Source organism: Acyrthosiphon pisum, chromosome A3 (genome assembly GCF_005508785.2).
Source record: "Acyrthosiphon pisum isolate AL4f chromosome A3, pea_aphid_22Mar2018_4r6ur, whole genome shotgun sequence".
Classification (NCBI taxonomy): domain Eukaryota; kingdom Metazoa; phylum Arthropoda; class Insecta; order Hemiptera; family Aphididae; genus Acyrthosiphon; species Acyrthosiphon pisum.
Window position 1 is genome coordinate 1522051 of NC_042496.1, and position 16574 is coordinate 1538624.

Below are 16574 nucleotides of genomic sequence, written 5' to 3' on the forward strand. Positions count from 1 at the left end.
TCGGCCGACTCGCTCGGACGTCGTTGACGGTAGTTCGTCTCCGAACACGTGTGCGGACGGTCCTTCTCCCCGTCGGGCCGCATCGTCGCACGCGCACGCCGCCACGTTTCGCTTTCCACCAACGCCGCCGATGAGTTTTCCCGCGACCATGCCCGGCGGTTTTCCGGCGGTCGCCGCCGCCGTTCTGCCCACGCTGGCCGCGCTTCAGCTGTTGGCCGCCGCCGTAGGTGAGTGTCACACTTTTCCGCTTTTTATTTTTTCCATACATATTTGAGATGTTTTTTTTTTTTTATCGCGTCGCGGTTTTCTTTCACGCGATCGTAGTCATATTGGAAGTCGTCCAAAATGTACGTCGTCGACGGACGGCGAAGAAGGGAAGGGACAAACTAACGTCGTTTTTTGTCCGGCTCGAATACGGCAAAAAAATTAATCTGATTTTCTACGTCGTCGAAAGTATTTTTTGTCTTTAAAAATATTCAAAACCTATTTAAAAACCCAATCCGGTAAAAATATAGAAGTCCGATCTTGCGCCCAAAATGCAGGAATTGAATTATAAAATATGTACACACTTTTCAACAACAAAAAACACGCTTTTCATTTTTTACATAGATGTCCGACGACACCATTCACATGCATACGAAGGAGACATTATTGTTATCAACGTAAAACATGAATAAAAATTACAAATATTTTATCTATTCTTCTATTTCCGTAGACCTCTCCATGTTAAAATAAAATGTACATATTATTATAAATTACTGGTGTACGTGATACTATCGTTTTTTCTGTTCAAATAGTTTAATTGAAACCCGTAATTTTTAAAGTCTGCGAATACCCAGAAACGATTATACACCTTTCGGATTTTATGTGTTTGTTTTTTATTTGGTATAAATTAAAGTGGACGAAATTCACCTTTCTCGGTTGTATTCAATACCTATCAAATTACAAGCCAATAAATTGATTACTAGTCCGTAGAAAAGTCCAAAGTGTTAATTAAATTGCGTTGTTTTTATTAATTCGAAACCATTTTAATTACTATAAAAATTAAAAATACCCATTGGGTCCATCGTGACTTTCAGTGACATAAAATGCATAAACATTGTGAATTTTATGCACGAAAAAATGTACAACGTTGCTAAAGCCTTGCAATGTTTATACGTCATAATTGCTCGGTTAACGCTTTTATTTATATTGCATTAGTTTAATTAGCTTAAAAATAGTGTAAAACTGCCTTTAGGTTGTGTAGGTACATCTTCTAATACAATTTCATAAAGAATTCACTTCGTCACTGTTTTATAATTTTTAACTCAACTATTATTTATTACGCCTAGTATTATACTAACATTAAATGATGTGTAAAAACTAGTAGTCTAATCTGTTTTCCTGTTAAGTCGGTTTCTTTTCTAATCTGCTAATCACTTTTTTCATTCATTGAATTGATAAAGTAATTAAATAAAACACAATACCTATAGTTAATAATAATTATTATAATTTCTATCATATAGCATAATATTATTTTGTCTTTTTTAATATTCACTGTATATTATAACGTATATAATTATATACAATTATTAAAATTGTCAAGAATAATTATGAAGAACTAGTTTTTTTATTTCAAGCAAAATATAAAAATGTATTAAATTAAAAATATTCATAATTAATGTAAAACAGTTGTACTATTTTCATAGTATATGAATATTATGTTTATATCTTAATAGCAGTGATAGTACAATATTTCGTAGATATATTAATTAATTTATATATATATTACTTTTATTCAATCAAATATATAAATAATATGTTATACTATATTAAAAATATGTGCTTATAGTTTAATTAACCCTTTCAGGGCGATACCAGGAAGTGTGATTATAATTATTGTAATAAACTATTCAATGTTAATCGATAAAGCAACATATAACATACTAAGTATAGTGGTTAAATAATTTTGTAAAACTTGTGTAATAGTATTTATTTAAACTTGATATATTAAAATAAGATAGTATACATTTTAAGTTGTGAATTAAAATAAATTAATGTTATACCTAGGTACATAAATTAAATAAAACATGATTTTATATGGTTAGTAATTTTTAACGATTTTTTTTCAAAACATTATATAAGTGAAATAAGACAATATTGTAGTTTACACTTAATTTAAAAAAACGTATACAAACAAATAATGACTACATTATATTGTTAGAAACCAAATAATTAAAATATTGAAAGTATAATATTATTATTTGTTATTGGAATGGGATTATAAACAACGTGTCGGCGCTTTATGCCTTTATCACAGCAAATTCCTACACAATCTGCAGGTGGTCCTGAACCCATCGTCAGATAGAAATACGAATACGTTTTTGTTTACACTAATATTTTATACACTTCAATATGTTTATTGTGGTAGTCAGCCGCGTGTTAAGTTGATGTTTGTCGGTGGTTTGGTAGTTTACATTAGGTTCTACCGCACCAATTTAAACTTAATACAGTATTATTGCTGTCCAAAGTCTATTTATAAACACTTACTATAATATATGTGCACTGGATTAGAAAATGGTTGAGCATACAAGTTGGATTATAATACGACTTAGTACAGTGTGTCTACGATTTTTTTTTTTTTTTGTTGCAAAATAAAACCGACAGTACCTAATATTGTCATATATTATATAATATTATATTAATACATACATTTAATAAAACAATAGGTAGGTTTTTAGTTTTAAGCAGGTACTGTTTTTAATCATTTTAATAGAATAATGATATTTGTATATTGATAGTTGATACTATATCCATCAATTTCTGAAGTACTGTTTTTACTTTCGTTATTTGAACAATTCATAGCATTATGCCATAACTTTTTTTTTTCATCACAAAACATCAAAAACCTAACAAAGTACGTGGAATAAAACAACTGAATATATTTACGATGTCATAAATAATGTTCAAAGACTTGGTTTGTCATGGGGTTTGAATGCCAAACGTTAAAACAATTTGGTTACTAAATTTAACAAAACAGCAAAATAATCATTGTTTAAGTGAAAACATGACTATACAAATTTCGAGTGTTTGAAGTTTAAAAGAAAAGTAAGAATTTGAATTAACCATTATGACGGCAAAACATTAAAATAATGACTCTATTGAATTTATCGATCTAATGAGTTCCGTTAACTATAGTCGCTAAATGTATTTTAAATTATTTAAAATATAATGGACAGCGGAATTTCATCTGGAAAATCTTATTCAAGAGCTGTTTTTCACTATGAATCGTATATTTTTAAATTATAGCGTAGATACCACGTTTATTCTGTATTTTGGCAATGATCTGTAACACTCGCGCGATCGTTGAAACGAATTAAACAGGTTCATATAATAAATTAATTATTGGACTAATAATAGTAAACCGAACATGTGTAAGTGTGTGTGTGTTTTGAATATTAATGGTCGAATAGTGGTGATTTTGACGCGATTGGCGTGAAAAATGAATAGAGCGTTACGAAATGCTGATAAATCGATAGTAATTACAATCGCTGTGGTACCTATCACGGCGTTTAAAACAATAATATCGTTTTATTTGCACCCAATAATAGTATAGTTATAGAAGTGGTTGTGATGGTACGTGTTACGCAGACTTGGGTAAAATACTTTTAAAAAGCATTTCAAATACATATTCCGAATACTTACAAATAAGTATTCAGAATATGTATTCGAACACTTTATGATAATAATATTCCGAATATTTTTCGAATACCTTTTTTTTAGTAGATTTAGATTTCAATATCAAAAATATTACTTTTTCAATTCTGTGTTTATAAATTAACATTATTTTAATCTTGATAAAACACACCTATCTGGCTATCTATAATCTATTAGTGATAAAATATTATATTAAAATTAATATTGGATGTTAAAAAGTATTCCAAATACTGTACTCAGAGTACTTGTAAAAAGTATTCAAAATACCGTATTGAATACTTTCAAAAAAAAGTATTTAAAATGTATTCGGAATACTTAAAAAGTATTTCGAATACAGTATTCGAATACTGTATTTGGAATACTACCCAAGTCTGACGTTACGGGCCCGACGGGGCACATAGAACAACGAAATCAGCTGTCATCTCGGCGGCAACATGTCTACGAAAGAGCGTAGGTATACCGATAAACACATACCGATGATTATACCGAAATAACGCAAGACCCCCCCCCTCAACCAGTATGAGGGGAGCATACCGCCCACGACGACTTGTTTTTACATCCGATTCGGAGGTAATATTATGGTCTGGAAAACTTTTTTATTCTGCGGCACGCGATTGTCCGTATATTATGAAGATACCGTTTATAATGTACCGAAATCGTAGTAATGGTTTTTTATTTATTTTTCACGTGATCACTGACGTTAAAAATAACGATGTGTAAGTTTAGGTAAGTATAGTGTAATTTTGGCTTCCGCCCGAGAACGACTAAAGACGCGGTCAATCGTCGCTGGGCGCGTTTATGATTTGAACGAATACGTAGGTGATAAGTACGTAAATATTTTGAGTTAAAATCGAATCGGCTTCCAGAAATACTGCGTACGGTGACGCTTGTAAACATTATATTATTACGATTTGAAACATATACATACAGACCTCCGAACTTCATAGCGCTGTGTATTTAGAATTTTTTTACGCACGCACCACCACGGTAACAGCGGTTAACGTACGTTAACAAACTATATTAAAAATAATTTGTTACGACTAACAAATATAAGACGCTCAAACACAAGATACGTATATGTGTTATGTGAATACTTTGGTAGCGTACCAAAAATCTATTATATTATTATATTTTGAAATTGTCTTTGATGATTTTGGGTTATTAGTTATTACTTATTATGTTTTCTTTATATATAATATATTTTATCTATATATATATAAAAAAAAAAAAAAAGATGGCAGTTTAATATAGTCTTATTTATTTTTTGGTTAAAAATTAAATTTTTTGAGAAACTCGAGAAAGAATAGTATCGTTTAAAACGAGTAAAATGTACATTATTTCATGAAATAATGTCATGATGACACCAACTCATAATTATAATACAATCAATCAATAATATTTTATTCTTTTTCTATATTTTTAGTTTTATTTAGAATTATATAATCTCATCGTCAGATGTATAGAACACAATTTCATTTAAAATATTATAATAGAATTCTCAGTAGGTACGCGAAGAGCATTCAGACGATGTTTGTGCTTAGCCTGTACTTACTTATTCCCTTCATAAATGGTTCATCTGTCCATTCAACCAACATGATTATACATAATATATACATTAATATATTATTATCCTTATGATAGTAATCACTATTCTTCTGTTCAAAAGTGAATCTAGAACCAACATTCTGGTACAACGAAAAGTTCGATGTAATCATATATTGTTTAATTATAATTAAGTATTATTAAGAAATAGTGGAGGTTCCCCACCCGTCCACATCTGATCAAACAGAAAAAGGCTGCAGGGTCCCCAACCGATATCTTCTAATCAGTCGGATACTTCATAATAAAAATATTCCTAAGGTTTCATCGATAATTGTGTGAGAAAATTAGTCAATTAATAAATCCAATTAAGATTCACACTGGCAATCATCTAACAATGCAAAGCGTCGGCCCTACTGAGACACCGTTTCGCTCTCTCAGAAGCCATCTAATGAACAGACAAAGAAAAATTTTTTTTTCAACAAACCATGTTACACTTACTTTCCTATACGATCCAGACGCGCACGATAAAGCTTCATCAAACCACACTGACCAAACCATTATCAAAGAGAAAAATTAAAATCAACTCAAAAGCAAAGTTGTTCATATATGCCTATAACATCATTAAAATAATAACCGATTACCTGGGTCTTACGTAAGAGTTTAACTCAATAGTTTGACCAGGTAAATGCATTTATGATTGGTCAATGTGCAATCTCAAAATGTATTCCTGGCAATCCTTTTCCAAAAATTATTAATTGCAAATTGCAAAATTATTAAGCATTATTTGAGCCTTCTGCCTAAATGATTAAAATGTATTAGTTTATTTTCAAGTGACGGAGTAAATAATAAATCACTAATGGATAATTTTCCTCTATTAACGTTAAACCACACCAATTATATTGTACAACAAGCACTTAAATACTTATTGAAAAAAACAAATTTACAAATTTAATTTCATCCAATTAAAATATAAAATTATAATTAACTGAAATATTTCTAATTATAACTAAATAATATATTTATTTACTATTCGAAACTATGCTTTCTTGTCGACAAAATATAATGTTCTTATACAAATACTATCTATTCTGCACAGAAAATAATAAAACTAGATAATATTATACATTTATACTAATCACAATACGCTACTTTGTTGATTTTCTTAATTTGAACAACTAAAATAAATTGTGACACTCTTCTGAATCGTAGTAATATCTATATGAAAAATAATAACTCGTAATATCTAAAAAATACATATTTTTAAATTTTAAATGTATTGTTAACGTATTTTTTCATAATTTAAGACTACAAAAACAAAAAAAATTATAATAACTCATTTCCCAACAAAATCTTCTTGTATAAAAAAAATTAAAATGATGAAAGGTTAAATACTGTTTTCCTGCCCGGCTCGTTTTTTTTATCAATTTGAAATCTTCATTATTTATGCAAATCTGTTTGGATGCGATTACATAAGCCAAGAAAAAAATTTAATGGTATAAACGATTTTTGCAATATTAATATCCTGTGCTTTTCTTTGGTGACAAAAAAAAAACCAATAATGAAAAAAAACTCAATTTAAGGGAAAGTGTTGAATTGTGATAAATAAAACTACTACAAGACAAATGTATCAATTTTTTTATTCATTATAAATAGGATTATAACACCTAATTATTTAGTAAAATATTTTTTTAATAACTCTACATATGTGTCAACCGTTAAAACATTTTTAAAATGACTTTTTTTATAAGGCTATTTCAACTGTTTTATTTATTTTTAATTGTTTCATTCGTTTGTACTACATAAATATATAATGTGATAATTAACTTTAATATTTAAACAGATTTCTCCTTTAATCTCTGATTCCGCTTAAACACATTACTATATTATATCCGGGGGTTCTGTTTAGACAAAATATTAATACCTATATCAAAGTCTTATCAGTGTTAATACACCTGAAAACAATTTAGGTAAGTTTTACTGACGATGATTATTTATCATTTTACGACAAGTGTCGAGCGATAGACTAAACTGTACACTTACCTATGTCCGAATCGTAACATTTACCACAAAAGTATCTTCTACTAATAAGAAATATTTTTTTACAGTTAATTAGATCAGTGTTATCATTGAGAGTATAAATATTTTAGTTCATATTTTAGTTTCATCATTAATGGTGTGTTGAATATTATTATTACATACAATATTATTTAATTACATAGCTGAAATTGTATTCATCATTACTCATAAAGTCGTAAAAATAAGTAAATGCAATTAAAATTATATTTAACTAAGAAAAAAATAGAAATTGTTACGTTGAATAGTAAACGCATTGTGATTAATATATTTAACAAATTTAAAAATAAGTTGCATTTTTCTTCTACACTAAAATATGTTACAGTATACATATTCTGAAAAGTCATAATTTTTTAAATGTTCAACTAATCAGACATATTGTCATCACACAAATTATGTTGTAGGTATACTTTTAATCAATTTCAAGGTTAGGTTCAGTTCTACCCAAAAAAAATCGAAACAAAGTTCTGCCAAGTTATATGTCATAATAAAATATAAATAATTGAAAACTAAAGGGTCTTTTTTTTGGGCGGGCGGTTTCAATGAGATTTCTGGAACTTTAATTTCCATTTAAAAAATAACGTATACTCATACACGTTAGCGTTGAACAAAAAAGGCTTAAAGTAATAAATTATCGTCGTATGTATCTTTTTTCGCTCAAGGAGTTTTTTCTCGCTTCTTTGTCCAGCGTAGGTACTGTTTCTATACCAAAACTCTCAGAGGGGTAACCTTTCTCCCGATATATATATTTTATTCATGGGGTCGGTGCAGCTTTTGTTATCGAGCAAAATACCTGATGGTTTCGATAATTTTTTTTTCTTCTATCCGCAAAAATTATCCATCATAATATGACCTGATAAGATTTTTTTCGAAATGCGCTTGAGGACATTTTTTTTTCTTTTCATATTATTATTTATATACCTTTGGAAGATTACCGTTTTGAATTTCCCATTATTTTCTCTAGAAATAAAATATTTGTGCAAGACCATGAAGAAAATCATGAGCACCGAACAAACATCTACATCGCAATAATTTCGTTTGGTTGGTGACGTTCAATCGTTTTTTAGGTGTAATATTTTTTACTAGATTTATATGCGTTTGGTGACATTGCGTTACAGAGTTATTGTTAGGAATTCGAAATCGTTATAATAACCTTTACGACTGCTCCGCGAAAATCTGTTATTTTCCGTTGGAAAAATACGTTGTGTTTTATTTATCCCTTTTAACCTATTTCACCCTAAATACGAATTACTAACCACGGCGAAAATATATGTTGTTTCTTTAAATAACCATAATATATAAAGGACAATGGGTTGCTACTCGACTCTAATTTAGACTTTGAATAATTTGCATATTATTTTACATAAGCTTCACATGTGTGTGTGTTTTTATTGAGTTATGGGATCAAAAAACAATATTTAGTTCATAAAAAGAAATTATACTATCTTTGGAGACATATTTTAAAAATGGTTATCCTAATATTTATGAAAAATTCATGAAAATAATAAATTAATAAAACAATACCTGCGGTTGGGTATAGTTTAAAATAATTTCTATTATAATGTGCACTTATATACGTAAGTATGACTAACATATTTTATTAAAATCGATAAAAATAAATAAATTATGATTGAAATAATCAGACAAGTTGTATAACTCGCCACCTGTATATTATAGTAGATATATAGGTAATATTTTTAATTAGTAAAATAAAAATACTGGAAACTCTCGCGGTGTATACATTAACGCGTAACACACACACACAAACACACAAATAGATGTGTAGTATAATATCGCGGCTGTATAATATATGTGCATTATTAAATATATCGGTCAAATTAATATAATTTTTTGCAGAAGTTATATTTATATCGGTACGGGGGATGTATTTCGATTGAAAAAGTGTGGCCGGGTATCACGCGACAAATAACGTAGAGAAAAAAACAAATGAAATATATCGTCGGGGTTTTTAACGCGCCAAAAATTAAATTGCATTAATTAAACGTCTGTCGTGCGGGAATCGTGAAAATCGCAATGATCGAAACAGTATAATAACATCGCATTGCAGGAATCGTTTTCGCGGCAAAATAGACCAGCAGCTCTCATTGTCCACCCAAAATATATTTCGTGAATAGTACATTATATAGTTTATATCCGTATAACGGGTTGTGGAAACGTCTCGTGAGATGGTCGTCGAAAATGGACAACCATGTGCCATAGGGTGCTATATGGACACACACACACACACACACACACATATTGGTCGTGAGTGTTGCGATCATATTTTTTTTTTCACGCACAATAGCAAAGCCCCGAAAGTATTTCTCTCGTAGACGCATAAATTTCGACGACGGTTATTACGGAGGCAGCCGTGCGGGGTGTCGAAATGGGATAGGCAAAAATTGGTAGTCCAACCGACCGACTGGCTACAACGGCGCTTATATAACAATATACATGGTAAATATTTATTTTTTTTTCCCCGTTTCGCGATTTGTTTTCGGGGACGGTGAACATTCCGAAAAGCACTAAACCGCAAACATTGATATAATATATTAAAATATTGCGCGTAAAATATCGCATTATTCATCTCCCTGCTGCTTCTATATTCTCTCCGCCGTCCAGTGTTTTTAAAACGCACTACACGATCACACGCACGCATAATAATATTATGCGTACAAATGTATTATTATTTGTTCTCTCTTCACTACACCAGCCACCGATGGAATACGCCTTCCCATGACGTGGGCCCGGTACCTATACATTATTATTAATAAAATTGCGATTTATCCGACTTTGATTTTTTCTCAGATTCTTTACCCAACCTAAAGCTCACTATTTAAATTATTGATAATGATAATTATTTTCCACTTATGTTCTATTAATATCTCATATATTATCATTAATTTAAATGACTTATATTATATCATAACTGTACTATCGAATCTACTAGGCGCGTAAATTCAATAAAATAAATTATATACTAATACGGCTATTTGTTACTGGTGGTTCCAGAATTATATTGTCGATAAATGTATTATTATGAGAGACGTGCGAATTCCCGGGAATATTTCTAATACCAGGATTTTCTCGGGAATATAATAAGTTTTTAAATATTGATCATAATAATATGTTTCAGTGTTAATTAAAATAATGGCTGTAAATGATCAAAATTAAAAATATTTATATCGAAAAATATTACTGCCTACAGGTGAATAAACTTAACTAAAAGGAATAAGTTATACACATACATTTCAGTTGTCAGTGTAAATATTGGGTTTTAAATATTTTTTTATTACTACCAGTTTAGCCGATCGATGTGAAACAAATACAATAATTAATACTGTTACTCTACTACATACGTGTAGTAGTATAGAGGATAGACAGTCATTTTTTTCACACACTGGTTTTTTTTTAAAAAAAAAAAGAAACTTCCTGAAAGGTTAGTGAATATTCCAGGAATATCCCCTGTTTCCGAGAACGTTTCTTGAGAAAAATTCCTAGTGGCACATCACCAATCATTATAGCAATGAATAGAAAATAAAACCGTTCACTCACTCACGCGGCGTTTTGGATAGGCAATTGAGGTACACCGTGATTGTGGATTAATTTTCACATATCTCATTATATTATTGTTATTATAATTAATGTTGACAATAATAATATTATTATTGTGTTGTAAGTCCGTCCCGACTCGCGTGGTTTTTTACACTACATTTACTCCCACGGGGTGAAAAATTACTCAATTGTTTTTTTTTGTATACCAAAATATATAGAAGTAAAAACAACAATAATAATTTAAATATACAATCATACATTAATATAAGGTACTAAAAGTTATAGACTCAATACTATTAATGTAAGTTTCATACGTGTATTTCAAGATTGTCTGGGGTGAATATTTAACCCAAATGAGCATATAATATGGGTTATTATAATAACATTATCATTTTGTATATTTTGTAACATATTATTAATAATTGTATTAATAATAATCATGATAAAAAAAAACGATATAAGTGCAGAAAAAGTTCAAGTTAAATTAAACTAGTTTATTAACATTATAACGAACCATTGAATTGTGTTCACATGTATAAGTATATTATATTTTGTAAGTTAGGTAATATTATGTCAGTCATCCGTCGGCAAACTTATTGATTTATAATACTCGACTACTTGCCAATCATATATTATGATAATTGGCGTACTTTTAAATAAAGTGATTGTTAGAGCCCACCTTTCATTGACCCATGTATAAAGCAAAGTACACGTGTTTTTTCGGAATATTTTTTGTCACATTCATAATAGTTTGGTAATAAAGCGACCCAGTTAAAGGGATTTTCGCACAATTTTTCAATACGATTTCAATATCATAAAGTCTGTAGGTGCACACAATTACATATAATAATAACGTATACGTTATGGGAATAAAAATGGTTATAACTTCGCCATACTTCGAGTAGGTATGTATAGAAATTGACGTATATTCATGGAATTCCATTGACTAGTGCACTATGTAAATTTAGTATACTAGTTAACTACCTAGTATAAGTTAAAAGGTTTCTGCACCATTTCTGTTTTAAGCGACAAAGTCAAGTTAGGTAGTTAAATTTTTCAATTTTTTTACTTAACTAGCCTATGAATTTTGTATATTTTCTATAGCTAAACCTTATAGCTAATTAATAAATAATTTATTTTTTGATTGATCACGCGTCTACAGAGATTTTAAATAAACAATAAACTAACAGATAAGTTTGATTATAAGTTCAGATAACCCTGAGTTTAATAACTGAGTTGATCGCATGAACGTCAAAACACTACTGCTAGACAGTGTTAAATAAAAATTTTGAAAGTTACAAAATCACTATGTGTGACCCAGGCGATGAGAAGAACAAATTAATCAACTTTTTTTGACCCAGTTCAGTTGATATTTTTCTTCGTATTGAGTATCAACTCTAAACTATTAAATAAATAAACTGATGTGGTTGACTAGTACATTTAACTTACCGTTCTTAACGTTGACTTAACATAACCACTCTAATTAATTCGTAACTTTTCGCCTTTGTAATCGATCATTAATATATATCGGCACCGCTGGCAACTGCGGGCCCAAACACAAACATGATATCATTATCTGACAGACAATCAACATTTTGGACAAAAAATAATATTATTAAGTTACTACAAATAATATATAACTTTACCTATATATAATATACACAATATACATAATATATGTAATATATATACAGGGTGTAACAGATAGAACTGGCTTTTGGAATAACTTTTGTTCTAATCAATATTAAAATTTTTTTATATATATACTTTTTAGCTACTTGCGCTACACGTGTAATAATAAAAAAAAAATACTGAAGATAAAAAATTTAAATTTGATTTTAATTTCCTTTAATAAATTCAAAATAACCAATTCGTGAATCTGTTTATGAGAACGATTTGGATGGTAAAAAACATTTATCTAAATAGAGTAGTTTATTATTTAGATTTTTTTGAAAATATCAATATTTTTTTGATTAAATTTATTTGGAACGAAATAACTTTTTGAAAAATATTATTTTTGGAAATTTGCAAACATGGGTATATTCCTTAACTATTTACTAATCATATAATTTTATCAACTTTTGTCATACGTTTAAGTAGCATCAATTTTTTTTTTATCAGTTTTTTCTGTTACACCCTGTATATACATACAAACACGAAGGTAAGCATGTAACTACAACCACCAACTCCAAATGGTTAGGGTTGTGCGGGTGGTGAATGTTAAACTTTATCAATTCTACGTGTATTCTTCGTGTACATGTGTTCCGTGTCGTCGTCACCGCCGCCGCCGTCAAAACAAACAAAAGATCGCGAAAACCGATAAATTGTTACTCTAAATCGAATTATATAGAACTCGCGGTACTAGGTAGGACGCGTATCAAATTAAATTTTGGCGGGAAAATATCTCACAGTAAAACAATGTTCGTTTCACAGAACTAAACAAACAGCTGTACCGACACAGCCAATTTCGGAAGAAAAAAATAATGTGGCACGACGCACTAAATTAATTGCACACCGATTAAATAAATACTGTTTTGTAGTTTAGAGGAGCTACCTGTTTAGTTTTCGTTTTATTTTTTAAGATTACGAGCGTAGAAAAAGTGAGTCGAAGGCAGTTTAACTGGATTACATCGGACAAGCGCTGAAAATAATAAATTCGTATTTTAATAAAATATTTATTTATGGAATTAGAAACCCTCTCGTGAGTAATTGTGATCAACAAATTATCGTTCCTACGTAAAGTACCTTTAAAGTGCCTCTGGAAAAGACGAAGACGTATTCGGTATAATATTGTAATGCGCTGCGCTTGCATATAAATAAATAACATTTCAATAAATTACTCTTGAGACAACATTTATACAAATATGACTGTTGATACTTACCTGTTTTTGTACTTATTGTGTATTTTATGCAAATATCATAAATGTATACCTCTACCTATAGTTATAATGGTTTCCACAATAATTGTTTTGTACACTAAAATATATGAACAATAAATAGTGCTTATAATTAATAATTATATAATAACCAATAATATTATATTTATACAAAAATGGTTTATAATTCTAGAGCATTTACCCATCATTTGGTTTTTATTCATTTTTTTTTTCTGGCAACATTGGGAACTTGGCCTTATTCTAGTGTTTGCAAAAGGTCATTGCATTCCACTCGCTCAATACAGCCAAAAAATAAAATGCAAACAAATAATTAACTATTATTATCTTAATCTACGTAAATCGCCAACACGTACATAATATCAAATATTAAATAGATAATATTATTATAACAAACGTCAGACATTGTAACTCTATAAAGTAAAAGACGCGATTCTCCAAATTTGCTCATTATCCATTCATTCTCTAAGTTCCAATATTGGATAATAATAATTCGTGTTACACTATTTAGTGGATTTTACATTTAAAATATAGACACATATAGTTTCATGAAAGTAGGTATTTTTACCATATTTTTCATAATATATATATTACTTCATTGATTATTTGACTCATGACTATAACCTGACTCGCGTTCGTAATAATCTTATAACTCGATTTTATTCATAAATATATACATTTCATCATATTATATGAACATAAGTTTTTTGTAATAAACGTGTTGCGTAGTTTAATTTAATATGGTTTTAATATTTGTCGAACAGTTCGTTTCACTAATATTATCCCTTTCTCTCCTAATGGTCACTACTTCTAAGTGTAACTTTAATAAAATATATATATTTATCACATAGTAAGTTTTTGCATATATATTCATAACACGAATTTAGTCAGATAAAGCTTAAGTTATGCTTACAGTGTTGACCTGGTGTATTGATATTTTATAACATCTACTTGAGTATACAATATAAATTTTCGTCAAAAACGTCGTTTGCGCCCTTTTTCCTTTTCGCCGTCGATATACCTAGGTATAATAAGAAAATTCCGTATAATTGTATAAATTTTAATCAAAACTCATTACTACCACTAATTACCGCTGTTGTGAATTCTACAATATTTGTGGTCCTTTACACAACATTGCCTTACAATTCCCAAATGTCTCACCAACCTTGCAAACTGTGCCACTGTCGTACATTATAATGAGTCCGTTTTTTCAATATTTACCATTCATAGTCAAAACATTTAGACGCACACCATTTGATTAATAGTAAATATTAATTTATGCAAATCAATGAATCAAAAAATAAAATAAAATACTTTGAGACATAAAACTTAAATCGACGATGGCTTTACTTGGCTGGTGTAGAAAGATATTTCGGCTGCAATGAACATCTAAGTCTTGTTACGAACTAAGATACAACTAATGGATCGAACTCACAAGATTATTGTAGACATAATGGAATAATTTGACAATGAGACGAAGACGAATTCATAAAGTTCTAATGAAACTGATTATTATGCTGACGACAATGGAAGTGTAACATTTTGGAATAACTGTAAGATCTCTATAATTATAGATGGTACCACCATAGGTATTTATTTCCATTTAAGCATAATGTTTGAATTAATAATTACGCACATCACATAACCCCCCCCTCCCCCAAAATTCAATTTTTTCTGTTTTATTATTAATAAAATTCCTTTTTTCACATTTATCGATCGAATATTTCATTGAAATTTGAAATATATTATAATTATTTACTCCGTAGATATTTAATAATCTTAAAATAATTGAACATGAGAAATTTAACCAAGTCACTGGGTAGTTCAAGATAAGCTTATTCAATAAGAATGTTCGTATTTAGTTAAATCAAATTAACTTTATGCTTTTATTAAAAATAAAAATACCGTTTGACTGTACAGTTTGTTTGCATATCCGGAAAATTCTTGGAAATTTCTTATTACAATAATAACAATATACACCGAGTTGGTTACAGACGGAACGAGCCAATAAATATTTTAGAGGAAAGACGACCGACCGAATGCCGTAACAGAAAAAATATATAATATGAATTATTTTGAAAATTCGTTTGCGAACACACTCGCCGTGACAACGTCGACGACGATAATAAATCGGATACGGTTCGATCCTTTGAATCATCGCTTCCGTTGTGTTTAATTCACGAGCGTAAAATAAAAAAAAAATAATATAGAAAAACTAGAAAAAAAAAAGTAGTCGCCTTACAATAGGAAGTCATTATACGCGGACTTGGGGGAAAAAAATAATAAAATATATCTTTCGTTTTCGAACGTTTTAGGAATTTCAATTTCCTCCTTACATAGGAATTTGTTGTTTCTTCTTTTTTCTTCTCCCGTCGTATTATTACACCAGTATTATTATTATTATTTATGGAAAGGGTTGGAGAAGACGCACCACCGGTGAACTGGTCGATACCGATGACGGTAGGTAGACAAAAAAAAACTTCCTCATTCCACCGGCAAGCAAAATTTTTCGATTCTCGTGATTTACTACGAAAGCCACGGCGTATGGTCGGCGATGGTTTTCAGATGGGAATACGTTTCTCGAACGGCAGTCGTTTATGGGTCGACGATGGCCGGAGTGTTTGTCGAGGGGCGAATATGAGTTAGGGGGGAGGGTTGAGGGTCGGAGACATTGACGGGCGACGCCGGACGACTTAATTAGTTTGTTCGGCGGTGGAGAAGCAAAAGTAATTCGGAGACGGAATGGATTCGGAGTCACCGGCGGGATTTGGCGGAATGCGTAAAAAGGAGTTGGGTTTTTTATTTATTTTTTTT

At 29.9% G+C, this 16574-nt stretch overlaps 1 protein-coding gene across 1 annotated transcript in view; it reads left to right on the forward strand.

Annotated features, from left to right (window-relative positions):
• The window catches only part of LOC100164469 (lachesin-like), a 235666-nt gene continuing 219092 nt past the window's right edge, over window positions 1–16574 (forward strand). Inside the window, exon 1 of the mRNA XM_001943368.5 lies at window positions 1–227. Coding sequence (XP_001943403.2) covers window positions 131–227 — 97 coding nt within the window. The 5' untranslated portion in view covers window positions 1–130. The remainder of the gene's footprint in view (window positions 228–16574) is intronic.